The 27,252-nt window shown below is 42.0% G+C and overlaps 1 protein-coding gene across 1 annotated transcript in view; it reads left to right on the top strand.

Moving 5' to 3' along the window:
* NEB (nebulin) overlaps positions 1-27,252 on the top strand; it is a 102,578-nt gene that overhangs the window by 57,837 nt on the left and 17,489 nt on the right. Inside the window, exons 93-126 of the mRNA XM_053947585.1 lie at positions 353-457; positions 547-651; positions 840-938; positions 1,126-1,236; positions 1,392-1,496; positions 1,724-1,828; positions 2,087-2,191; positions 3,265-3,369; positions 3,657-3,761; positions 4,262-4,366; positions 4,565-4,669; positions 6,342-6,446; positions 8,625-8,729; positions 8,832-8,939; positions 10,210-10,314; positions 11,335-11,439; positions 11,558-11,662; positions 12,211-12,315; positions 12,430-12,540; positions 12,746-12,856; positions 13,311-13,412; positions 13,526-13,624; positions 16,060-16,170; positions 16,302-16,406; positions 17,217-17,321; positions 18,426-18,530; positions 19,334-19,444; positions 19,932-20,042; positions 21,336-21,449; positions 21,564-21,668; positions 22,074-22,178; positions 22,292-22,396; positions 23,178-23,270; positions 24,324-24,416. Coding sequence (XP_053803560.1) covers positions 353-457; positions 547-651; positions 840-938; positions 1,126-1,236; positions 1,392-1,496; positions 1,724-1,828; positions 2,087-2,191; positions 3,265-3,369; positions 3,657-3,761; positions 4,262-4,366; positions 4,565-4,669; positions 6,342-6,446; positions 8,625-8,729; positions 8,832-8,939; positions 10,210-10,314; positions 11,335-11,439; positions 11,558-11,662; positions 12,211-12,315; positions 12,430-12,540; positions 12,746-12,856; positions 13,311-13,412; positions 13,526-13,624; positions 16,060-16,170; positions 16,302-16,406; positions 17,217-17,321; positions 18,426-18,530; positions 19,334-19,444; positions 19,932-20,042; positions 21,336-21,449; positions 21,564-21,668; positions 22,074-22,178; positions 22,292-22,396; positions 23,178-23,270; positions 24,324-24,416 — 3,579 coding nt within the window. The remainder of the gene's footprint in view (positions 1-352; positions 458-546; positions 652-839; positions 939-1,125; positions 1,237-1,391; positions 1,497-1,723; positions 1,829-2,086; positions 2,192-3,264; positions 3,370-3,656; positions 3,762-4,261; positions 4,367-4,564; positions 4,670-6,341; positions 6,447-8,624; positions 8,730-8,831; positions 8,940-10,209; positions 10,315-11,334; positions 11,440-11,557; positions 11,663-12,210; positions 12,316-12,429; positions 12,541-12,745; positions 12,857-13,310; positions 13,413-13,525; positions 13,625-16,059; positions 16,171-16,301; positions 16,407-17,216; positions 17,322-18,425; positions 18,531-19,333; positions 19,445-19,931; positions 20,043-21,335; positions 21,450-21,563; positions 21,669-22,073; positions 22,179-22,291; positions 22,397-23,177; positions 23,271-24,323; positions 24,417-27,252) is intronic.

Below are 27,252 nucleotides of genomic sequence, written 5' to 3'. Positions count from 1 at the left end.
TTGGTCCAGGTTGAAACTGATACCATAATATAAAACTACAGCCTGATTTTATTATCTGTGATTAAAGTTGAATAGAAATTATTGTATCTGTATAAAATTGGGTCACAGGAGTTTTGGGTTTTGTATATCTTTTCTCACTTCTTTGATCATTGGGTTTAAAGCCATGAAAATGAAATATAGGTATTTGCACATTTTTAGGATTACAGTCTGAAATTTCCAGAATTTATTGAAAACAATGAATGGAAAATCTTTGCCTGGGTAGAAAACAGTAATTTGTGTAAGAAGTTGCGCTGTGCTGAACTTCTTTGCCATTTCAAGGTGTTAAAATGCAGAATGCTGTCTCTTTTGACAGAGGCTGTACAGGGCAACCTACCACAAGAACAAGGACAAGATTCACACCACCCCTGACACGCCCGAGCTCCGCCAAGTCAGAGCCACCCAGGAGGCTGTCAGCGATGTAGGTGCCTTCCTAACAGAACACCTGAAGAAACTGAGATTATCCCCTGACCAAACAGGTGAAATGATGTTTTGTTCCTTGCTTTCCAGCTGATCTACAAGTCAGATTTCTTCAAGATGCAGGGCCACCTGATCTCCCTGCCCTACACCCCTCACGTGCTGCACTGTCGCTACGTTGGGGACATCACCAGTGACGTAAGCAGCTGCTGCTCCCACACCTGCAGTGAGGTCAAAACCTCTCTGCTGGGAGTGGGGCTGGGTTTCTCTCACTTCCTTTCTGTTCTGTAACAAAAAAAAAAAAAAAAAATGCTTTCTCACTGCGTTTAAGGACTGGAGATTGAAATGATCCCAAAGGTCGATGTTGAATTGCATTTCTCTCGTAGAATAAATACAAAGAGGACCTGAGGTGGCTGAAGGGCTTGGGTTGCTTCCTGTATGACACTCCTGACATGGTCCGTGCCCGTGAGCTCCGCAAGCTCTGGGTAAGACTTTTCCTCTGGGAACTGAGCGTGACAACAACGGATTTATTTCTGTGCATGCAAGAAGTGAAACAGATGAAAATGAGCAAAGGATGAGAGAATTTTGTGCCATGCAGCCAATTCGTTGTTTCAGAGCACTGTTGGGTTGCACTGTACAATTTCCTTTATTAATACTGCTTTTCCTTTCCAGTCCAATTATATCTACACAAGTACTGCCAAGAAAATGTGGCCTAAAATCCAGGTGGTGTTGGATACTCCTGGGTACAGAGCAGTTCAGGAGCTAAAAACCCATCTGAGCGAGGTAAATTCTGTTATTTCTGCACATTTGTGTAGCTGTAATGAGCCCCTCCCTGTGTTTTTTACTGGAATAGATGAGATGTTATAACTGCAAGGCTGTGGCTGTGCAGCTTCTAAACAATAGCACAAGAAATAATTCCTGGACCTGTCTTTTTCCAGCTGGTTTACAGAGCTGCAGGCAATGAGCTGAAGACAAAATACACTTCCATCCTTGATACACCTGACTTCATAAGAGCCAAGACAGGACAAAAAATACAGAGCCAGGTGAAGAAATCGTGCTGGTATAAAAATCAATCAGGAGATCCTTCTTAATATATTGTTACAGTACAGCAAAAGCTTTCCAGGCCTTTTCCAAGCAATGTAGAACTCCTAGAAATGGGTGGTTATGTTTATATTGTGAATTTACAGCTGTTTTTCAGAGACATAAGGTAGAATTCAGTAGAAGTGTGGGTTTTTTGGTTTTTTTTTTGATTATTTTCTTCTTGCTGCAGTACTTGTATGTGGAGCTTGCCACAAAGGAGAGACCCCACCATCATGCTGATGGTCAGACTCAAGCCTTTGCACATGCCAGGAATGTCAAGGACATGATCAGTGAGGTAAAATCTTGTTTTCTAATTTGCTGCCACTCTGCTGAACTCTTCAGAAGTTTTATTTCTAATTTTAGTGATAATTTCAAGGCTCAAATCGGTTTAGCCTTCATTTATTTATCTCTCTCTTATACTTAAATTCCACATTTCCTTTGTAGCTTCTGGTGAAATAAAACATTCTGAAACGTGTTTTAGCTTTTTTTTGCAGGTTGGCAAAATGCTTCTAAAATTGCAGTGATGACTTTTCCTTCTTGCTGTCTCTCTTAGAAAAAGTACAAAACCCAGTATGAGAAGATGAAGGACAAATACACCCCTGTCCCTGACACCCCAGTGCTGATCAGAGCCAAGAGAGCCTACCTGAATGCCAGTGATGTGAGTGCTCCAGGAACACCCCCCTGCTGCTTTTCCTTGCATTCTCCAGGAAGAGAACAGGAAAAGTCAGTGGGGAACAAGCATGCAAAGCACAGAATATCTCAGTGTCCCCTTATTTACACGTCCATTTCCATTTGAAATTAGGAACATTGTTAAGTTTTGATTTGATTCCACTGCAATGCCTTTTTTTCTCTTCCAGTTTTTGGAATTCATTTTCATTTCCCATTGCACTGAAGTGTGGCCATACAGCAAAGTAAAAACAGAATGAAAATAATTTGCTTACGCATCAAGTCTCCAAATAGAGCAGACTGGAGTGAAGTGGTTGATGCTGGGGTCAGGATAAAATCACTTTTATCAGCTTTTTCATCTCAGTTTTGTGTTAGAAGTAAACTGCCCTGTCACTGGGAATGTGTTCATTTTTTAAATTCAGAAGTAGTTTAGAGAGGAAAAATTACCAGAGCTGCTGCACAGGAGGTTGTTAAGGTGAAATTGATTTTTTTCAAGCGTGGAATAGTTATTTGTGATTTAAAGCAATTTGAAAATTTGAAAATTTGAAAAAAGCTCATTTGTGAGAGCTTTTCCATATATTTCAGAACCAGCAGGATGTGACAGGGTATGTGCAGGGCAGGTGCTTTGTTCTAGGGTTTCTTTAGTCTTACTGCTCTAAGAGTGATTTTTTAAATACTGCCAAGGAGCATCCCAGCTCTTCTGCACATGGGAACTTCTCCTCTGAGAAAGTCTGGGATGATCTTCCTGCTTTCTTCTAGAGGAGGGCAGGGAAGATTTTTCTGCCAGAAGTGGCACCTGTGCTATTCTAGAGAGCACTCCTGTGATGCAGGAGTCTGAAAGTCTGAAAGGAAATCAGGTGAAATTCTCTGTAATTTTCACCACAAGTCTCAGTGAAATTACAACTGGTTGTAGGCAACTGCAGCCTCCTAAAATTCCTCAGGGCTTGCATTGGGGTGTCAGACAGCAACATATCCCTGGGTATGATTCCTAAAAAGTGAGAAATTTAACTGAAACACTTCCTGGCACATTAATCCCTTCTTTTGTGGTTTTTTTTTTCCTCTCAGCTGCGCTACAAAGAAACCTTTGAGAACACCAAGGGCAAATACCACACCGTGAAGGATGCTCTGGACATTGTCTACCACAGGAAGGTCACTGATGACATCAGCAGTGTATGTACAGCATCTTCATTCCTAAATAGTGTTTGACACTTAATAACCTAAAATAGGCCACTTAGCCTTTTGTTCCATTTCATTATGTCAAATAATGAGGAAAAAAATCAGCATTGCCAGTGTTGATTTCTCTCTTTCTCTGGAATATTGATTGCTTTGGTGTTACAAGTTAATCTCATTTCCACTCTTTTAGTTCTGCTGTTTCAGGGGGGGGGAAAATGGAACTTTGGTGTTGTCTGGAGTGTTCTCTTCGATTGTTTTACTTAATTCTTCAACTGTCTCTGTAGGTGAAGTACAAGGAGAATTACATGAGCCAGCTGGGAATCTGGAGATCCATCCCAGACCGCCCCGAGCACTTCCACCACCGCCTGGTCACGGATGCCATCAGTGATGTGAGTTCCAGCAGCTCCTGCATGGCCCAGCACGAAATGCCAACGTGGTCTCAAAATGAACCCAAACATTCTTTCTCAACAAAGGGAAAGCAGCTGAAGTTTTTCAGTGATTTACAGTTTGCCCCGGGAACTGACAGAATCTGATGGCCAAAACTGCAGCACGCCCCCCTTGTCAAATTAGCAGACAATTTAAATTAATTTCAGTTGTGTTTGCTTAGATTTGTTCAGCCCTGTAACAACCTTTAATTGTACATTTGTACATACACAATAACCCCTCACCTGTACAATATTTTTAATTCACACAGGAACTGCAGCAGCTGATGATAGATTACGTGTGTGAATAAACTGAGTCCATCACATTTTGTTTTTCCCATCACAAAAATGGGAGAAACTAATTTATTTTATAATGGATGTAACTCTCTTTGCCATACCTGGTGCTGAGGTTCATTTCAGCATGGATTATCTGCTTAAAATTGAGTCTTTTTACTTCTTTTTTAAAGGTTAAATACAAGGAAGACCTGGAATGGCTCAAAGGCACTGGCTGCTATGTGTGGGATACTCCAAGTTTTGTCCTGGCAGAGAAGAATAAAGTGCTCTACAGTGGGGTGAGTGACACACCCTGAATTATTGCAGAATGGTTTTGGAAATTTGGTGTCCATTTACAACAATTTGTTGTTGGTAAAAAAGTTAATTCCACCAATTTTTTGCCACAAGTTCTCTCTAAAATCACATTTTCATTGCCTTTACCCTTCTTTGGAGTAACATGGGCTGGGTTTTGTGTATTTGATTTTCTTTGGCTGCAGTGTAAGTACAAGGAGAATTTTGAGAAGACCAAGTCCAAGTTCAAGTACGTGGCTGACTCTCCAATCAATGAACATTTTAAATATGCAACTCAGCTGATGGATGGGGTGAGTAAAGATTTCTGTAGGCTCAGCCTTAAGGAGTTGGTCTGTGAGTAAATACAGAGATGAAGGTTGTCCTTCCTTAAAATCAGGCTTTAAGATCAGACTAAAGTCATGAAAAACAAGGTTGTTGTTCCTCTGAGTATTAGGACAGAACAGGTTTGCAGAGTCTAGAAAGAAAAATTAATTTTTCATGGCAAAGGAACTTTTCCTTTGCTGACTTAAATAATGCTGCTGGTACAGTAACCCTGAGTGTTGGTTTCCATCTCATAAGGGCGTGGACAGAATTCAAATTGCTTTCCTCAAACATTGATAAAATCTTTATGGGTGTGAGGAAGACAGAGTTATGTCTGAAGTTTCCACAGCTCCTTTAATTTCAGTGATTTTGCCTGGAATTTTTCTGCTCCACAACTCAACTTCTTATTTTCCTCCTGTAGTGCTAAAGAAACAATTGACACAACCTAATAATTAATGAACACCCCTGGGTTTAAAATCCAAATCTGTCCTGGTGTTTGTAGGATTAGTGCTCTACACCCCAGGACAGATTCCTGAACCCTACACCAGGCTCAGGGTGATTCCCATCAGCTTAGAGTTGGAAGAGCCCATCAAAATCTGATGCTTTTCAGTAAAGAAGCAGATATTGAGATATTTATATCTTATATTTCATTCTTTTTCACCAGCCATTGTGTCATATCATTACCTGTCTGTAAGTTTATTACTGTACTACCTGTTCTAGGTAAGAAAAGCTGTTTCACAACAAATACCTGCATTTTTATGAAGGTTGTTCAGTCTTACTATTGTTCATAGAGCAAATAAGGAAAAAATTAATATCAGAAACATAAAGGGGTGAAATTTTATCAATGGGAGCTCCATACATTGAAATACTTGCCTAAATAGCTTCGGTTTTATAAGTGATGTTTTTTTAATAACATCTCATTGTGTTCTCTTTGGACTCAACTCAGGAATCTACAACACAAAGTTGCTTCTGCAGTTACTTTTCATGGAGAAAATCAGTCATAAAATTGCTTTTTGCAGGGGTGGAATAGAGACATCCTTAAACTGTAGGCCTTCCAGAGGCAATGTAGAAATGCATTTACCATTTGGAAATATTCTCCCTCTTCTCTTTTTTTTTTTTTTTTTGTTTTTTTCTTTTGTTTTGTTTTGATTTTTTTGTTTTGGTTTGATTTTTACTTTGTTTTGTTTTCTTTTGGATTTTTGGTTTCAGTTTTTTGTTTGTTTGGGGCTTTTTGTTTGGGGTTTTTGTTGGTTTTTTCTTTGTTTATTTTTGGGATGTTTTTTGTTTTGTTTTTGGGGTTTTTGTTAGGTTTTTTGTGGGGTTTTTGGGGGGCGGTTGTTGGTTTTTTTGGGGTTTTTGTTTTTGTTTAGTTTTTGTTTGGTTGGTTGTTTTTTTCTGGGCTTTCTGTTTGGGTTTTTTGGTTTTTTTAATTTGTTTGGGTTTTTTATTTGGGGGGTTTTTAATTGTTTTGTGTTTTTAATTGTTTGGCTTTTTTTTTTAATTTGTTTGTTTGGTTGGGTTTTTTTTGTTTGTTTTTTTTTTTTTTATCCTTAATGTATTTTTCTCTTTTGGACACAACCCCAGCCTGTAAAGAGGCTGTACCAGTGATCTCTGTGTATCTTAACCCTCTCTTGTTACACTGTATTGTGCTGTTCTGAGCAGAAATTATATAAAGCAGCCTATGAGAAGCTCAAAGATAGGTACAGCGTAATTGTGGATGATCCCAGGAACCTGCTGGCCAAGTGGGGCAGCACCCTGAGCAGTCAGGTACTGTGGGGGCACCTGGAGCAGCTCCATGTGCCACCCTCACTCCCAGCAGTGTCACAGCCCTGTGATTTTTGTGATGTTTCTTCACTCTTCACCCACTCTCCATCCTGCCACCCAAAAAGGAGCCACTTTTTGTGTGAGCTGCTCTGTCCACCTGTCCTGTATGTACTTCCATTATTGTGCATCAATGGACATCAGGAATCCCATCCCTCCTGAAGCCACTGCAGAGGCTTTAAAAAAATGCAGAATCAAGCATTTATTGGTTTATTACCTCTCTTTTCAAATCTGCTTACTCATTTCTAGATAAAGCAACAGGGACATATTTGCCTTAATCTCTAATTGACTCTCATCTCCCCCCAAAAAATTCATAACTTTCTTAACGTGAGAGCAGGAAAATTGGTTAATATTTACCCTTGGCAGTGTTAAATGTCCAGATGTGAATTGTATGCACATGTGGATGAATACATGCAGCACCTTGCCTAAATCTCTCCACTCTCCAAGTGCCTGGGATCTAGAGCCGTGTCGTTGTTCGTGTTGTTCATGTTGTTCATGGGTCTCTCTTGTCCTTGGTTGCCATTTGCATGGACAGAAAAGCTATAAATCCTTTGCCAAGATGCTCCTGCAGCACGGATGCAATGAAATTCTGAGGCCAGATATGCTGACAGCACTCTACAACACATACCTGTGGAGCCAGGTAATCTGCAGAGCTGCTGCTCTAGGACACCTTAGATCCCACTGTAGCTGCTTGGACTTGGCATATTTATTGTTCCCTCTATTTCCATTCAGACCCCAAAGCTTCCTCCATGTGCTTAATGCTGGCTGTGGTAAAATAAAACAGAATATCTGAAACAATGTTTGCTGTCTCTTGGACGTCGCTCAGCTCAGGCTGAGCTTGTCCCCACATCTCCTTTCATTATCAACAATTGGTATGAATTCCACGTATTTGCATAAAAAAGCAATTTTCTCTACATTTCAGATATTGGATGTTAGCTCTTCCTGGTATTTCCCTAACCCAGTTCTCATTCTGACACCATTTCTTGACCTGGCCACCTCTGATAACCCCAGTTCCTTAATTCAGGAAGGACACGATGGATTTGCCAGGGAGATTCCAACATTTATCTCCCACTGTGCCCAGAATGATGTCAGACACAGAACAGTTATTTCTGCTCTGAAATCTCAGCTGCTGGCAGTCAGCTCACCCTTTGGAGAGGAAAAATCATTCCTGATCATGAATTAGAATATAAATGATAGACTGGAAACAATTTTGTCAGAGGGAATTGGAATTTGTTATTGCCTGTGCCAGTAGTGACATTCTTCAGTAACAAATTACTGAAGGTCTTTCAGACATTTTTGTTCCATTTTTTCTGTGGATTTATATTCTTTCATTAAAAACTCAAACTTTGAGTATGTTTGAATTTAAAAAAAAAAGTTCTGACCTGCATGTCCCACTGAGTTCACTCCATGTTATCATTGATTATTTGTTTATCATTTTTCATATTTTGTCTGTCGCAGTCCCATTTCAAATGCATGGGTTTATTTTCTGATAAAGGGTAGAGCATGAAAATTCCTTTTTAAAAAATGTATTCTAACCTTTTCCAGCTGCCTTGAGGCTGCCTACAATGAATTTCCATCCTTGGTGAACCTGTTCTCGCTTGGTGAACTCTGTGAAAAAAGGTTTAGAAACCTGAGCAGGGCAAGCTGATCCTTAAGAAAATCATTACCAAGGCACAAATCCTGCTGCCAAAGCCTTGAAAATATCCTGGCAATGGGATATATTTGGCAACGTTTTTATCTCCTGCTGTGTGAGATGATTTACATTTCTCTTCACTCTGATCACAGAATCATTAAGGTTGGAAAAGACCTCCAAATTTCAATTGGATATGAATATTTAAAAATGAGATTTTGTCCATCATGTAATTTAAAAGTCTCTGGTCTGCAAAGATTTATTTTTTTAGCTCAGTCCTGGAGATTTTAGCTTGAGCTAACCATAAAATGAATCAGACAAACAGGCAGCCTCCTGGGCAAGGAAGGGGTTTGCAATTCAGCTCATGGTGCATGTTCTGCTTTCTTTGGCTTTGTGGGAGGGTTTTGCAGTTTTACCCATGGATCTAATCCCACCTCTGGAAGAGGTTTTACCCTGCTCTGTGGGATTAACTTAGAGCCTTTCCCCATCTCCAGATTCAGTACAAGAAGGACTATGAGAAGAAGAAAGACAAATACACCACAGTTCTGGATACTCCGGAGTATTTACGGACCACGAAGGTCAACAAGCAGATCAGTGACGTAAGTGTGGACCCTTTGGAATGGGACAATCACCCCCAGGGAATTCCCAGCTGACACCAAGCATTCCAAGGAATAACCCAAGCCCCAAATTTGTCCCTTCAGATCATTTACAAGCTGGAGTACAACAAAGCCAAGCCCAAGGGCTACACCACCATCCAGGACACGCCGATGCTGCTGCACGTGCGCAAGGTCAAGGACAGGATCAGCGACGTGAGTGGATCCTCTGAGGCACCAAAAACACCCCAAATCCACTTTTTAACTTGGTAGCCAGTGTTTGTAACTCCTGTGTAATGCTGTCAGTGAAAATCATCACCTTCTCAGACCATATTGGCCTGTAAAACTCTACCTGAATCTGGTGCTCTTTCAAAACCCAGTGTTTTAGGAAATCTTTAGTAGAATTTTCTTTTTGAGATCTTGGAACATTTTTTTTTTTTGCTGGGACAAACCACCCCTCACTAGAAATAAAAGCCAAAGTGGTCTCCAAATCTAAATTAATTTGGAGAGGTTTTTTTTCTGTTTTTTCTTCTTCTAGGCTTGAATAAAATATTTCATGTATTGCTGTGTTTATTAATTTCTTATAAGGATACTGTGAATATGTAGGATAAATATTCTGATCTAAAATAAATATGTTTTCATTCTGGGGCAATAGAAAAGTAAGAAGGAGAGAGAAAATAATATAAAATTTAGGACTCCTGCTCCTAATTCCTTCTCCTGCCCTTTCTCTCTGTCCTTTTTTTTGTTGTTCCTTAGGTATCCATAAATGAGGATACTGAAACTTCTGAAACTCAGTGTGGTACTGTCAGAATAAGTAGCCTGAATCTCATCCAGATGCTCCATGGGTTTCTACATGATTAGTAAATCCAGGAGGAAAAATAATTTTTTATTTTATTTATTTTTTATTTAATTTATTCCAGAAGGAATCATCAATTTTTATCCAGATACTAAAGTGGATCACTGAGAGATGTGAAGGACATTTTTTAAGCTCCAAACTGAGTGCTGAGATTCTCTGTAGGAGTTTTCAGTTAGTGTAATTATCAGAAAATAAGTTTCTTCAAAGGATTTTGCTGCAAAAAACTAGAAATATTCAGAATTACTGGTCGAGAATAGATTTTGTTTAATCTTAGTCTGTGCCTCGTGGTGAGTTAAAACTGCCTCGTTTTCTATATAAAGAGAAGTGCTGCTGGAGAGGACCCTCCTTCAGGCAGGTGCTTGATATCAAGTTGTATCAACAGAATTTATTTTTCATGGAATCCCAGAATTATTTCATTTTGAAAAGCCCTCAAAGCCATCAAATTCAAGCTGTGCCCAACACCCTCATCACCAGCCCAGAGCCCTGAGTGCCACCTCCAGTCATTTTCTCCTATTAAGATTTTATCCAGACTGGAGCAATTTTAATGAAGTTTTCCAATATTTGAATGCTTTTCTTGTTGATGCTGATCTGACCTTTGCAAACATTTTTTACATCTTTGTCTTTCTTCAGCTGAAATACAAAGAAATGTACGAGAGGAGCAAATCTCGCTGCAACGTCGTGGCAGATTCAGTTCACATCAAAACTCCCAGGCACGCCTACAAACTGAACAGCAATGTGAGTTCTGTCCTGTTCATGGCTTAATTTTATTCTGGAGGGTGTTGGGAACTGGCAGTGGAAGCCACAAGGAATTATTTCCACAAGAAATTATTCCACAAGAAATTAAATTCCACCGAATTTTTTGGGCATCGCTTTTAATCCTTACGCTGCTGGAAGAAAATGTGTTTTAATTTATTTCATACTGAAGTATGAAATAAATAAAGGTTCTTGTGTGTCACACATCCTGTTCTTCCAGTTGTCCCCTGTTTTCCTGGCAGAGACACAACTGTCCCAGGAATTCCATGGGATGATGCTCTTGGAGACAAAGCTTCATGGAAAACGTTCCTGTGGTTTCTGTTGTCGGTGCCCAGCACCCATTTCAGTAGGAAGGATCTGAAAGCTCTCCCCTTCTCCAAAGTCAGGACATCATTTCAGTCCTTCTGATCCCTTTGTCCACCTTCATATCCCTTTGTCCACCTTCATATCCCTTTGTCCACCTTCATATCCCTTTGTCCACCTTCATATCCCTTCGTCCACCTTCATATCCCTTTGTCCACCTTCATATCCCTTTGTCCACCTTCATATCCCTTTGTCCACCTTCATATCCCTTTGTCCACCTTCTGATCCCCTTTGTCCACCTTCTGATCCCTTTGTCCACCTTCTGATCCCCTTTGTCCACCTTCTGATCCCTTTGTCCACCTTCTTATTCCTTTGTCCACCTTCTGATCCCCTTTGTCCACCTTCTGATCCCTTTGTCCACCTTCTTATTCCTTTGTCCACCTTCTGATCCCCTTTGTCCACCTTCTTATCCCTTTGTCCACCTTCTGATCCCTTTGTCCACCTTCTGATCCCTTTCTCCACCCAGCAGTGGAAACCTGCAGTGGCTGGGCTGTGCCTGACCCAGAGAAAAGCCCTAATCTGGTGTAGATACATTTTCTTACCTCTTCTCACAGGCCAAAAGAGAATTGGCCTCTGTGTGTTGTGTGCACAGTACCAGTTTCCCATGAGCTCTTCCTGTTTGTTTTTCCCTGGACACAGCTGGATTATAAGAAGAAATACGAAGCAGCCAAAGCCCACTGGCACCTGATTGCTGACAGGCCTGACTTTGTCCAAGCAGCCAAGTCCTCTCTGCAGCAGAGTGATGTAAGAAAATCAAAATACACTGAATATTCCATTTTCCCATCTCTCCTATTCAGAATATTTTTTTTTTTTAATTGGAGAAGATCAGAGACTCTCTTACTTTTCTTTTTTCTTCCTGCAGTACGAATACAAACTGGACCGGGAATTCCTCAAGGGGTGCAAACTCTCTGTCACGGATGATAAAAACACAGTGTTGGCCCTCAATAATGCCATCCTGGCCAGTGATGTAAGCACTGAACTCACCTTTCCTCTCCAAGTTCTCTACTACCACTTTACTCACTACTAAACTGTTCTATTGCAAGTAGAATTGGATTAGCAATGAAGCTTTGGGTGGTTGTTCTCAGTCTCACTTCATTATTTGATTTATTTAAATAACAAATTCACTGAATCAATTTGGTCTTGTAGAAGCCACTGGCCTAGTTCACGGATTAAATTAATATTCAAAATTAACATTGCCCGAGTACCCCTAGACCTTACACCCAGCTGCATCTCTGCATTCCTGATATTGAAATGGAAGTGTCTGGAGAAAATAGCACAAAATACCTTTAATAATAACACAAAATATCTTTAATAATTGCTTACAGTATGTTAATATTCAGTATACTAAAAAAAAATCCAAGTGAGAGCCATAGGAATGTATGGATTAGGCTGTAAAATATCGAAATATGGGATTTTCTGCAAAATTTTGCACTAACAAGCAAACACAGCTGTACTAATTATTTTTTATTCTGACAGATGCACATTATTTAAATTGACATCTTTCCTTCCTGCTAGATAAAATACAAAGAGAAGCACAACAAAGCCCGCGGGACCTACCACGTTGTTCCAGACACCCCTCAGATCCTGCTGGCTAAGAACGTCAGCTCTCTGGTGTCTGAGGTAAAACATCCATTTACTTCTGAATTGAATTGAATTGAATTGAATTGAATTGAATTGAATTGAATTCCATCCTGGAGCTGCTGGGCTTGACCTGGTGTTCCCCTGTGCTGGCAGAACAAGTACAAAGAGCAGAGCAAGAAGCAGCTGCCCCATGGCTCCTTCACCACCCTGCCCGAGACCAGGGACACTGTCCACGTCAAGGAGGTGACCAAGAACGTCAGCGAGGTGAGCTCACACTCAGCTCATCGTCTCCAAAGCTGAGCTTTTCTAATCCCAACTCCAAAAGCTGCAGCCAAACACATTTTGGGAGCGAGGGGATTCCTCTTTGTCCACCTACAGGAGTTTGGAGGAATTTTTTTTCCAAGTTTCTGCAGCGTTTCCCTCCGTGTGACATTAAAAACTCACACGTGGCCCTTGTTGTTCTCGACAGACAAACTACAAGAAGAAGTTTGTGAAGGAGAAAGGCAAATCCAATTATTCTGTCATGCTGGAGCCTCCTGAGGTGAAACATGCCATGGAAGTTGCTAAAAACCAGAGCACAGTAAGTTTGCCTCTTTTTCCATTAATGTAGTCAGTTATGTAAAGCAAATTCAGCTGGAAAACCCCAAGTTTATGGATTTCTGAATTTCCTCCTAGCCTCCATATTCAGGTGTCATTTTGAAAGATGAATGTACAAATATTTGCAAATATAAAATTGCACAGAAATAAGGGATTTGTATTTAAATCCCACTGTAGGATCTCAAGTAATCTGGTGAAAATCACATCTAATAATTTTTTCATCCTTTCAAATACAGGCAGAATTTCCCATATTTATTTCTTCACTTGTAGACAACTTACAAAACCAGATTTCCAGATTCATGCCTTGTGAATTGATTTCCAAAACAAATCCATGAGCTTTCTCAGCAACGTTCCTGTGTCCTTACTTGGTGTATTCCCAATGAATAAATTTAATTTTCTCATTAATTTTCTCTCCTCTGTCTTCTTCCATGGATTAGATTGAATACAAGAAAGATGCCAAATCCAAACTCCACTACACACCTATTGCAGATCGACCAGATATTAAGAAAGCAACTCAGGCTGCCAAGTTAATCAGCAATGTGAGTGCCTTTGAGCCTTCTGTGTAATCCTTTAGCCTTAATTTAATTAGAAAATCCAGTGGAATAATTAAAAGGGGTTTCCTCACTCCTAAAGGATTTATTTCTTTGGCTAGATTGAATATAAGAAGCGTGGAGCAGCAGGTGTGGGTGTGACCATGCTGGGACGTCCAGACATTGAGCTGGCCAAGGAGGTGTCCAAACTGACCAGCCAGGTAAGGGCAAAATGAAACTCAAAGCAGGGAGAGAAATTAGACATAAAATTAATTTACAGAGTGATGTCATGATTATAACTGAAATTATTTCCAAATTAGGGGACAAGGGAAAGGAAGGGAATGTGGGGAAGTAAAAATTAAATACCAGTACAAAGTATTTCTTTGTTAAACTCTTATACTGTTATTAATGGAGATATAAAACCTTCTTAAGATGATGCTGTGACAAAAATGCTGAAGCTGAAGTGTTTGCCCTGTTCTTTTTTAGCTCTTTTGGGTTCTTGGTAAAAGAACCAGCCTTTACCTGACTCTTGTTTTCCATTCTATGAACGGACCCTTGGTTTCTTTCAGCCACTTTCTTTTCCCTTTGTATCTTTAAAAGAATCTTGTGCCAGGACCTCAGTTCCCCCTGGTTCTTTCTCACCTCTTCGTGTTTGAATTCTGGATTTTTTGCCTTTCTGACCTTGCTTTCCTGCTGCTGGTTGTAGGCAGAGTACCTCAAACAACACATGAGAGGCCACGGAGCTGCTTCCTATGACACCCCCTGGATGAGAACCTTTAAGAAAGCAAATATGCTAAGTAGTCATGTAAGAGAATTTTAATTAACTGCCATTTAATGTCATTGTTGTGCATTTGTCTCTTGCTGGCATAATTATCTTGCAATTCTGCAGCACCACGTGAAGCTTTAAATGTTCTGCCCTTCATGATGGTTTTGGAGCTTCCAGGTTGTTTCATGGAAGGTTTCAGTGCACTAACATAATGTGAAAACTCACCTCTTTCACCCAAAAACCTAAAATTTGAGCTGTTGTTGTCCAAAAATTAAAAAAAACACAGGGAAATTCATGTGTAAATATATGTGTGTGACCAACCTGAAAAATGGTGCTGGCAATTTTCAGTGAATGGTCACCAGAACTTCATTTTAACTCTTCAAACTTCTATTAAAACTTCATTTAAACTTCAATTAAACTATTTTATTGGCTGGAATTTCCTATGGAAGAGTAGGCTGTGACTGAATCAGTCCCACTGAGAAGTGCAGCCTGTACTGGTGTGAGGGCTCATTGTTTCTTCGGCTTCTTCCCACATCAAAACCTTTGGGAAATAGAAAACCAGAGCCTGGGTTGCCCGTTTGGAAGTGGCAGCAGACAGGTCTGTGCCATTTCAGTTTTACACATGCATTTCCAAGTGAAAAAAAAAAAAGGGATTTTGTTTTTTCCGTGTCTGGCTGTGTCTGCTGCCACGTTTGGATGTTGGAATGTCCACCACGGTGTCAGCAGGAAAACCAAGGATCTCCTCAGGAGAACCAAGGATTCCAAAGTGATCTACAGGAAAGAGAAGTCATTCTGTTTGTTCCACTTCAGTGATGAGATCCTGGTTTTCCATTCTTTTTCCACTCTTGGTCTTTCAAACATTCTTCGCTGAGATAATTTTGGTTCTGAGGGAAAATGAGCTGCTGGAGGGGGAGTGAGGGAGCAAAGAATGGTTGGCATCATCTTTAACAGCTGGTTTTTTTTTCTCTTGGGACATCTCATAAACTTTGTAAAGCATCATGTGCACTTTGTTTATCCAGTTGAGTTTTTCAGTGGCATTTTGTCTGTCTGGCTTGCTTGCTTTTAGTTTTGCATTGCTCTCCCAGCAACTCTCCTTTTGGGTTTAAAAAACTCATTCCTGGCCATATTCCTGTGCCTCCAGGCTGGATCTGCTGGGTTCTGATGGCTCACATTGCTGTGTTTGACCTGGCTGAAGCTGATGTGGTTTGGAAGTGTCACTAGAACTCCTGTAGAATCTAATTAATGATTTATCATTAGTAATTAATCGTGTCACTGCTCTGTTTGTGATTAATGTCCTCCTTTAATCCAGACAGAACACACTGTGTGCATAACAATGCATAGAAAAGTATTTGATGTATTGACATCTTCAGTGCTCTAAAGTCTTGAGGTTTTTAAAGCTCTTATTTCTCCAAGAAGTGTATAAAAAATTCTTCTTAACACTCTTCCATATACTCTTACATTATTATATTTTATATATTATATATTAATGTTATATAATATATAATTTTCTTGTATTTTACTCTTATTATACCTATCTCTGTTTGTCTTTGTGAAACATCTTAAATCAATGGACTGTTCCCATCAAGTGAAAAACTCTTCACCTCCAAGGGTCAGAATTTTGGCAACACAATTCCCTTGGCTCTTTTATTTCTACAACGAGGAGGTGTGACCTTTGCACTGGATGAAAAATTGCAAGTGGTATCTTGTAAATGTCAGATAGATGTAGATTTTCTTTCCAGGTCAGGTCATTTTTGAAATAATCTTATTTCCAGTGGACACCTTCAAGTTCCTGCACTTGCCTTCTTCTCCCAGCCAGCCCCACCGAAACAGGGCCCCTCTGCAGAGTGATTCCTGCAGAGCAGCTGTGACACCTGGTTGTTCTCTGTTTAGGTGAAATACAAGGAGAACTTTGCCAAAGAGTTGGGTAAAAAGCCAAAATATGATTTGAAGGAGGCCAAAATCTACAAGACCCTGAAGGACGCCCACAACATGGCCAGCGAGGTACGTTCGCTTTGGCTTTTCCCGGGAGCAGATCCCATCCTGCTTTCCCAAATCCCTCCTTTGTGTGGTTGGAACCTCCCCCAGGCCAGGCTGGACCCTCTCCTGATGGCTGTGACCCTTACTCCCTGCAGGTGAAGTACAAGGCAGACCTGAAGAAGCTGCACAAGCCCGTCACGGACATGAAGGAGTCGCTGCTCATGAACCACGTGCTGAGCACGAGCCAGCTCGCCAGTGCGGTAAGCTCGGGGTGATCCCACAGCTCCCAGGGTGGGAATTCCCTGGGGAATTCCCTGCTAACTCCTCCTGTAACAGCTGCTCCCTGGGGCACCTCCACGGGCATCACCTGGTAGTGATCTCTTCCTCTGGTTCCCAATGGTGCCGCCTTAACCGGCGGCTACCCGCGCCCGGGGAAGGGAAATCCTCATCTCCTGCAGCACTGCTAACATTGCAAACACTGATCATTTTTACTGGGTTGGTTCTTGATCCCACTTTAACTGGTTGCAGAACTGCTCATCTTTTAAATCCTCTGATAATTTTTACTGGATTGGCTCTTGATCCCATTTTTAACTGATTGCACCACACTAACAAATACCTTTTTTTATTTTTTCCTTTTTTCTTTGCTGATTACTAGATTTAATTTTTTTATTTTTATCTCGATTTTTTTTACTTCATGTTTGTTTAACACTCGCCTATTGTAAATCCACATAATTATGCCTAACAAAATAATTGATAATGAGAAAAGGCAAAACCTTTATTGCCTGGTACAGCCCACTGTGTTTTCTCTCTTCTCTTTCTTTTTCTTCTTTTAATCCTGGTTTGGACAAAACCTTTGTTGCAATCCAAATGACCATAAAAAAATAACTATTCCCTCACATCTTTAACCCCCAATATAAATTCTAAACTTCTTGGTTTTTGTTTTACTTCTTGCATTTCTAATTTCTCTCTTGATATTCCATTGAAGCGTTGCTTTGATTGGACCTAAGAAGTAAATTTGCTGAGGGTTTTTTTTTTTTTGATTGAGATGATTTTTGACACCTTCCCTTCAGTACCAGTACAAGAAGCAATATGAGAAGAGTAAGGGTCACTACCATGTGGTGCCAGATAATCTTGAACAGGTTCATCTCAGGGAGGCCTCAGAACTCCAGAGCCACGTAAGTTGGACGTGTGTTTGTCCTTATCCCAGCTCACTGAGCACCAAATTCCATCAAAATCCTCCCAGTGAATCCTCCAGGCTGGGACATTCCCTGTGCCTCTCTGCCCCACCAGCACTGCACCCCTGGGGAAGGATCCAGGGAGCAGAACCTGCACGTTTCCAGGTGCAGAACACATAAAATACACAGATAAAATCTCCCTGTGAGTCCTTCATTCCAGAGCCAATCCTGCTGCTCACCTCTGCTGCACATGGATCTTTTGACACAGGATAATACATTTATCAGGGGGATTTATCTCTGGAGAAAAAAGGACCTGGGAATCACAGAAACTGGGAACTGAAGGAATTAGGCTTGTTGCTGACAGTGGATTTCCAACTGCTTCATCCATTCCATGATCCAAAGGGAAGCTCTGCTGTCCTCTCCTGCATCCAAAATTACTTTAACCAAAACTATCAACATGCCTGGAGGTTTTCCCTCTGGAATAAAACAGTGGATCACTCCAGAGAAATTCACAGTCTGATTTGGTCTCTGATCCTCTCTGTTCCCAGTATTATTGGCTGTAAAGCAAGAGAGGAATTCCTGCAAGAACACCAAAGGCCACAGCTGATTGTTCTGGTGCTTGGCACAGAATTCCAGAAAGGTTTGGGGACATTTAGGCCAGACCCACCCCTGCCCTGGACAGGGACACCTCCCACCATCCCAGGCTGCTCCAGCCTGGCCTTGGGCACTTCCAGGGATGTTCAAAGGCAAAAAGGTCCCACAGCCAAGGGCCATAAGGAAAGGGTTGTTCATCAGGCTGCTGTTAATGAGGCTGGAATTAATTTTTAAGTCAGTCCTTGTTGCTCCAGTTTGGGATCAGGCTCTGCTTGGCCACAGCATCCCCTCACTGAAAATCTGGAGAATAGAACTTGAAGCAGGAATCATCTTCATGGACATTTTACTTCCTGAACACCAAATTTTACATTTGCTGATCAATAACAGAGATTTCAGGAAGGCAAACTGTGTTAGATATTTGATTTTTATCCCAGAACTGTTGATAGGAGGCACATACTACTCAATTAATTAGGTTATTTCGGAGGGTGACTTTCTGTCTTTTCTTCTCAGGTGAAATACAGAGAAAAGTATGAGAAGGAAAAAGGAAAGCCCATGTTGGACTTTGAAACTCCCACATACCTGACTGCAAAGGAGTCTCAGCTCATGCAGAGCGAGGTAAAACCAATACTGATAGGCTGAAAAGCTTTAAAATTCCTTTTTTTATGTTAAACTTAGGGATTTTACAGGCAATTCTGCTTGCATCTTGTGCACGCTGATAGACTGAAAAATTATAGTAATTTTGTATTTCTTTATGATGGTTGTTAAATGCTGCATTGAACATTCATGACAATTTCCTGTCATGGAATGAGTTTATCTGTAATTTTTGTTTAAATGAAGCTTAAACAAGTCTTTGAGTAAGAAACGTGGTACAAATTTTATTTCACTTTCGCAACACAGCACAGAGTTTGTGTCTTATCACAGGACACAGAAAGTGCTCTGCTTCTTTTTTTTTTTCACCTCAAAACTCCATTTTTGAGAAAACTCTTTTATTCCCTGCATGTCTCTGCTGTCAGAGGTTTTCCCCCTGACCTGTAATTTTCTTTTCTTGAGCAGTTTTTTTCTGTGTTTATTTGAAGTTTATTCCTTTTCTGGCCCAGATGGAGGCTGCAAAGCAGCTGTGTAAGGCCATTAGTTCTGTGGTACCTTTGAATCTTTCTCTGCATAGATAAATGAGTAGAAAAATAAAAAATAAAGGCAGGATCAGGTCCTATTTCCATGGAAAACAATGATCTGCTCCACAAGTTTTAGTGGGAACAGGATTTAGGAGCCCATTTAGTATCAGCTGTACCCAGTGACATGACACCCTCCCAGTTTTGCACATAATGAAAATATTGTAATAAATATTTGCTGGTTTGCTTTTTTTTTTTTTTTTTTTTTTCCCTTCTTCTTCTTCTTCTTCTTCTTCTTGCTGTCATTAGAAAGAATATAAGAAGGACTTTGAAGAGTCCATGAAGGGCAGGAACCTCACTGGCCTGGAGGTCACACCATCCCTCTTACATGTCAAATACGCCACCAAAATAGCGAGCGAGGTACCAGCTCCAGCTCCTCTGGGCTTCCTTCCTCTGCCTCCTGCAGCACCTCCAGCACTGCCACTTCTTCTTCCCCACTCTCCTGCCCACCCACACTGAGCATGTTTACATCCATTTTGTGCTGCCAGCTAATTTGCCACGGACATTTCTTCCTTGTCCTTTAACCGTATTCCCATGTGCTGCCCCTCTCTGACTTCCCTCAGCCTAACTGGTCCATATGTGTGTGCCTTGGCAATTTATCTTCCACAATAATCCCTATCTTTTGTTGGACTAGTTCTTCCATAACCCTCTACAACATTCTTTCTTGTTTTCCAAATTTTCTTTTTTTTTTTTTTTCCTTTTCTTTTGGAGCTTTTGGAACTCTTTTTTCTTTCATTTTCTTTTTTTTTCTTTTTTTTTTTTTTTTTTTTTTTTTTTTTGCAACAAAGTTGGTAGAGTGTAGAACCCCCTTTGGTCTGGCTTTGCAGTGTTTTTCCTTCTCCTGCAGAAAGAGTACAGGAAGGATCTGGAGGAGGGAGTCAAAGGGAAAGGACTGACAGCCTTGGAGGAGACTCCAGACATGCTGAGAGCCAAGAATGCCACTCAAATCCTGAACGAGGTATGGGAGAGCTGCTTGGGAAATGCCTGAGTGCATGGAATGTCCAGCTGCCCTGGGGGGGACACCTTGCACCATCCAAGCCCTGTCCAGCCTGGCCTGGGACACTGCCAGGGACCCGGGGGCAGCCACAGCTGCTCTGGGAATTCATCCCATCCCTCCCCACCCTCCCAGCCAGGAATTCTTTCCCAGTCTCCCTCCCATCCATCCCTGCCCTTTGACTGGTGTGAACTCCATCATTCCCTGGAAACTCTTGAGTAGAGGGCAGGAAGGAACATGGATGAGGGAATAAGGATCAAAGTGGATTTTTAAGGGAGCTCTTTCCTGGGTGCACAGTCACTGTCAGGAATTCAGGTGGGAAACAGGAGCTGGGATCAACAGTCACTCAAGGGACTCATTAATTAATTAATCAAAGGACTGAACCAAGACTTAAATAATGAAGCACAAACTGAAACAATCTGAAATTATAGAATTTGTGTGCATAATTATGAGTTGATATTAGAGGTATTCCTGGTTTGGGATTGGAGATATTCCTGGTTTGGGATTGGAGATATTCCTGGTTTGGGATTGTCACTGTTCCTGGTTTGGGATTGTCACTGTTCCTGGTTGGGATTGGTGGTATTCCCAATTTGGGATGGACACTGTTCCTGGTTGGGATGGGCCCTGTTCCTGGCTGGGATTTGTGGTAATCCTGATTTGGGATTGTCACTGTTCCTGGTTGGGATTGTCACTGTTCCTGGTTGGGATGGGCCCTGTTCTGTTGGGATGGGCCCTGTTCCTGGTTGGGATTTGTTTTATTCCTGATTTGAGGTGGGCCCTGTTCCTGGTTGGGATGGGCCCTGTTCCTGGTTGGGATTTGTGGTATTCCTGATTTGGGGTGGGCCCTGTTGTGTTGGGATTGCCCTGTTCTGTTGGGATGGGCCCTGTTCTGTTGGGATGGGCCCTGTTCCTGGTTGGGATTTGTTTTATTCCTGATTTGGGGTGGGCCCTGTTCCTGGTTGGGATTGGTGGTATTCCTGATTTGGGATGGGCCCTGTTCCTGGTTGGGATTTGTTTTATTCCTGATTTGAGGTGGGCCCTGTTCCTGGTTGGGATGGGCCCTGTTCCTGGCTGGGATTTGTGGTATTCCTGATTTGGGGTGGGCCCTGTTCTGTTGGGATGGGCCCTGTTCCTGGTTGGGATTTGTGGTATTCCTGCTTTGGGGTGGGCCCTGTTGTGTTGGGATTGCCCTGCTGTGTGTGTGGCTGTGAATGTGAGCTGTTGCCCCTTTGCCATGCCATGCCTCGCTCCCTGCAGAAGGAGTACAAGAGGGCCCTGGAGCAGGAGATCCGCGGGAAGGGCCTGACCGAGCTGGCGCTGGAGACGCCGGATTTCGTGCGGGCCAGGAACGCCACCGACATCGCCAGCCAGGTCCGTGCACCCTGCCTCTCTGAGCCCCTTGAGAAGGAAAACTCAGATTTTTCTGGGGAAACCCAGCGGGAGCTGTGGTGACCGAGGCCCCTAAACGCGAGCTTTGCCCGACAGATCAAATACAAACAATTGGCAGAAATGGAGAAAGCCAACTACACCAGTGTTGTTGATACTCCAGAGATTATTCATGCCCAGCAGGTCAAGAACCTTTCCAGCCAGGTATCTTGAGTGCAGCAATTAATCCTGCTCATGTGGGAACTCCAGGAAATACTAATTAAACACCCAAATAACCACCTCTCACAACCTTCAGGAGGCACCAGGGGACAAATCTTCCCCAGAGCTCTGGAATTCTACGGCAATAATCAAATTAATTTTACTGCTGTGTCAAGTGACACAATAATTTCTCTTGCTTTGCAAAGCTAATTCTTCTTTAAGCAGATTCTTCTTAATTTTCTACTCCTCAATAACCTGCTGTCTAAAATAGAGGCATAATCTCAGTTTCTATCAGACAGAGAAGAACTCACATCTCCACAAAGATGGGCACCACTCAACAATCAGTAACTCCAGTCTGTTTCTTGCTGCTTTTGTGTTTTCTATTTTAATCCATTTGGGGTTTTCCATCAGAAAAAATACAAGGAAGATGCAGAGAAGAGCATGCCCTACTACGTGCCTGTGGCTGACACACCAGAAATGCAGAGGGTCCGAGAGAATCAGAAGAACTTTAGCATGGTAAGTCCAGAAAAAAAAAATTTGAAAACCATATTTTTCTCATTTTTGAAGAAAACTGTGAGGGAATTTGTACAGCATAGAGTTAACATTTGCCATTTTTCCTTTTTTCACAGCTTCAGTATCAGTCAGACCTACAGAACAGTAAAGGAAAAGTCACAGTGGTTCAGGACACCCCAGAAATCCTGAGGGTGAAGGAAAACCAGAAGAATTTCAGCTCGGTATGGTCACCTCTGTCTTCACTCCTCAGCCCCCCCAAAAAATACAGTTTAATATCTTTAATAAAATTACAATTTTTTGGTGCTTCTCCCACAGGCACAGTAGATTTAGCTGGGCTTTATAAAGTGTTTTTCCTGCTGTTTTTGTGGGGTGATTGCCCTCTTTCACAGGCACAGCTGTGATAGAGTCAAACAATCCCTCATTAAATGAATATAATTATTGTCCCTTTCCTTTGTGCTGTTCCCATGCCACTCCCTCCCTGTCCTGCTGCCCCTCGTGCTCTGTGTGCCTGAGTTGTTGCCCAGTTCCTGTTGCCATCAAGTCTCCTGTGGCATTTTGCCTCCAGCACCATTTGCAAAGTACAAAGTGGAAAATATTTGTGCAAATCAAATAAGAGCAAATAATGATCTTCAATCCTAAAATTAGCCCAGAAATGTTTTGATTATGGAATTATGGAATGGGTGGAAGGGACCTAAAGCTCATCTTCTTCCATCCTGCCATGGGCAGGGACTCATTCCACTAGCCTAGGAATATTCTACTGAAATATATCTGATATTTTGATTTATTGTATAAATTGTCTCCCACTTAAAAAACATTAAATATAAAAAAAACAGCACTTTTTTTTCCCCTAATGGTGCTCACTTTGGACACCTTCAGAGAGGCAGTGACCAGAGTGGATCCTCTGGGCTTTCAGCTGCTTCATTGTGTCCAAATTCAGTGTCTGGGAGCAAGAATGTTGTGTTTTGGATGCTTAACCTTGTTGTCTTCATTCTAAACGTTAAGATTTTGTATAAAGAAGATATTGGAACTGGAACCACAATTGAAAAGACCCCAGAGATGCAGAGAGTTAAACGAACCCAGGATAATATCAGCTCGGTACACAAGGATTGATTTTTAATACTCACTCTACTGCTGCTAATTCAACTTGAAATAATATTTTTTTTTTCTCTCTTTTTCTTTTCTTTACATCTTGCTAACAGTGGTTTGGCAATAACCCACCCAGTCAAGGGTGACTTTCTGGAAGTTTTTTGCCCATCCTTGTTACTTTAACAGTAACCTCTCTAATGATTAACATTCTATTTCTTACTCACAACCCATTTCTAAACCACGAAAGCTCTTGCTGTCAATTTGATCTCATCCCAAATATAGTTTGGACAGAAAAAAAAAGAAATATTTAGGTGGGAAGGGATGTGCTGAAATCATCTATTCCAACCCTGTGGCTCAGATTTAGGATGAGCTTAGGATGAGCTGAGTTTTGAGCATCCCACAGGATGAAGATTCCACAGCCTGTTCCAGGGCGGGACCATCTCCCAGGAAAATCTGTTTTACTCTGCTCAGACTGAATTTTCTGGTGGTGTTTTTTTTGGTTTGTTATGTCCTGGCAAACTTGGATGTTACCTAAAAGGTCACAGCACTCTATTTTACCTATTAATTTTATTTCAAAGCTCCTAAACCTCCTCCATGCTTTTTTTGAATGGTGGTGTCATTTAGTGTCATGCACTAACACTGCTGCCAGTTTGTTCATGCAGAATGTGCTAAAAATGTTTAAAATGTTCTTGTGAAAGGCTTTTTTTGTTGTTAGCAAAGCAGAAATGCAATGGCACCGTCACTGCTGAAACGTTGTGTGATGATTCTCACCTTTGTTAAATAGGAGGGATTCTTACACATCCCAAATTCTCCTTTGGTTGGTAGAAAGGCCAAATAGTGTCAGGTTTAAAGGAATTTATCTGGTTTTATAAAACCCTTTCAGTGCCATTCCCAGTGACTCAACAGCTGAATTCCCTTGCCATGGATTCCTTGGGAAGGTGAGGGGAAGGTGGTGAAGTCCTTTAAACTTCCCCTCTCCACAGATGAGGATAAAGCTCTTTGTGACCCTGTGAAAGCTTTCCTGTAGATGCTTTTCCCTTCCCTAATTCCTGTTCTTTGCAGGTGAAGTACAAGGAGAGCATTGGCAAAGGGACTCCCATTCCCGACCTGCCGGAGGTGAAGCGCGTCAAGGAGACCCAGAAGCACATCAGCTCGGTAATGTCCCTGTTCCTCAGTGTCCCTGTTCCTCAGTGTCCCTGTCCCTGAATGTCCCTGTCCCTGAATGTCCCTGTCCCTGAATGTCTCTGTTCCTCAGTGTCCCTGTTCCCTGAATGTCCCTGTTCCCTGAATGTCCCTGTTCCTCAGTGTCCCTGTTCCTCAGTGTCCCTGTTCCTCAGTGTCCCTGTTCCCTGAATGTCTCTGTCCCTCAATGTCCCTGTCCCTGAATGTCCCTGTTCCTCAGTGTCTCTGTTCCTCAGTGTCCCTATTCCTCAATGTCCCTGTCCCTCAATGTCCCTGTCCCTGAATGTCCCTGTTCCTCAATGTCCCTGTTCCTCAGTGTCCCTGTCCCTGAATGTCCCTGTTCCTCAATGTCCCTGTCCCTCAATGTCCCTGTTCCTGAATGTCCCTGTTCCCTGAATGTCCCTGTTCCTCAGCGTCCCTGTTCCCTGAATGTCCCTGTCCCTGAATGTCCCTGTCCCTGAATGTCCCTGTCCCTGGGATGTCCCTGTCCCTGGGATGTCCCTGTCCCTGAATGTCCCTGTCCCTGAATGTCCCTGTTCCCAGCACATCAGCTCGGTAATGTCCCTGTTCCTGGGATGTCCCTGTTCCTGGGATGTCCCTGTTCCCAGCACATCAACTTGGGAATTCTCTGTTCCCTGGGATATTCCCATTCCCTGCACATCAGCTCAGGAATGTCCCTCTTCCTGGGATGTCCCTGTTCCTGGAATGTCCCTGGTCCTGAATGTCCCTGGTCCTGAATGTCCCTGGTCCTGAATGTCCCTGGTCCTGGGATGTCCCTGTTCCTGGAATGTCCCTGGTCCTGAATGTCCCTGGTCCTGAATGTCCCTGTCCCTGAATGTCCCTGTCCCTGAATGTCCCTGGTCCTGGGATGTCCCTGTTCCCTGAATGTCCCTGTTCCTGGGATGTCCCTGTTCCCTGAATGTCCCTGTTCCCAGCACATCAGCTTGGGAATGTCCCTGTTCCTGGAATCTCCCTGTTCCTGAGATGTCCCTATTCCTGGAATGTACCTGTTTCTGGAATGTCCCTGTTCCCAGCACAGCAGCCCAGGAATTCCCTGTTCCCAGCACAGCAGCCCAGGAATTCCCTGTTCCCTGCCCTCTCCAGGGCCTTTTCCTCTTGGGAAAGCTCCAGCTCTCCCAAATGCCCGTGGCCAGCAGCAGGAAGTTGAAATACCTGAGTCTGACAGGAATTATCCCCATCAGTCACTGCCTGTGCTTCTTCCGTGGCCTTTTCTGAGCACAGAGCCAGGAACAAAAATGCCCCAGGTTATGTGCTGAAGTTTGACTGGGAAAAAAGAGATCAAGAAGGAATCAGGAAGGAATCAGGAATTTGAGGAAAAAACCCAATTGGAGCCTTTTTGTATGACAGTTATAAGGGAAAACAAAACCTTCCCATATCCAGTCAAGTGTCAATTTCACAGCTCACTTATGGACACCTGAGCTGTTTTTCCAAATGATTCCTCATTTTTTTTCTAACATTTTCCATAGGTTGTTTTCCCTTGCTGTAATTGATTTCTTTGTTTCAATGACACCAAGCAGTGAATTTTTTTTGTTAGCTTGTTTTGGTACAAGTTTTGTTTTGGTACAAGGATTTTCCTACTTGCGAGAAGAGCTGTGAGTCAAAATGTGACAATACACTTGTCAGGTATTCCCACATGGCTGGGGTTATTCCACAAACATCTCCTTTCATGAAAAATGCAATTTTTAAAAATCAAATAACTACAGGTTAGATTAAGCCTCATAACATGAGTGGTGGCACTCAGTTGTTTTTGTTTCCTAGAGATTTAACCCAGAGTAAAATGGTGGTGCAAACAAACAGAAGTGAAAATAAATAAAGCCCACAATGAATTCTTTGTACACTGAACAATTCCAGAAAAGGTCCAGCTGTTTATTAATCCCATAAAGACATGCTGGCTGCCTGAAAAGTAATTCTATCACATTTCCTAAACTAAAATGAAAAGTAAAATATCCCTCTCGGGGTGGGGCCAGCAGAATATTTGGATTTGTGTCCTTTAAATGAAGAACTGAAGGGAAGTCACTCTGAGCTGCTGATAAAGATCCCGAGGGGTGTGAATGGCGTTTCCATTTCCATAGTGGGGACTATTGCAAACAGTTAATTGGCAAGTGTTTAGGAATGATTGCTGCACAGCCCAAACACTGACTTCAGCTGCTAATGAACCATCACGAGAAGTGAATTTGGTCTGTCTAGCACTTAAAACTTGCCAAATCAGATCATTACTGTATGTGCATGCTGGAAGCACAGGTAAACAACACTCAGGTTCATTTACACATTGCTATATGGAATTTCATCCTATTCCAAAGCATGCACTTGTCTGCAGACAAGGATCCATGCTGGCAGTAAAACCTCAGCTGAAGTGTGCACAGCTTAAAAGTCACCATCTCATCATACCCAAGAGGAAGCTGACTCAGAAAACATACTGAAATCAAATTTACGTGTTCAAACAATTCTTTTAGCCACTTCCCATATGGAAAATAGAGTCTTTTTTGGGCTTTATGAAGTAGAAGTGTAACCTCTTGAGGAAACAGGTCATAGGCAATAATTACACATTTCAGCTCAGATCATTTAGTAAAATCATAAGACATTAAATAGTATTTTGTACAATCCCAGTTTGCAATGCCAGGGAGCAGCTGAGTGATGTCCCCAGGGCTGCTCTGACCCTGCTTGTGTCCCACAGGTGTTGTACAAGGAGGAGCTGGGCACGGGCACCCCCACGCCCGTGACCCCAGAAATGGAGCGGGTCAAACGCAACCAGGAGCAGATTAGCTCGGTATTTCCACCCTGCAGGACT

The sequence above is a fragment of the Vidua chalybeata genome, chromosome 7 (genome assembly GCF_026979565.1).
Source record: "Vidua chalybeata isolate OUT-0048 chromosome 7, bVidCha1 merged haplotype, whole genome shotgun sequence".
NCBI lineage: Eukaryota > Metazoa > Chordata > Aves > Passeriformes > Viduidae > Vidua > Vidua chalybeata.
This window is presented reverse-complemented; position numbering and strand designations above follow the sequence as displayed.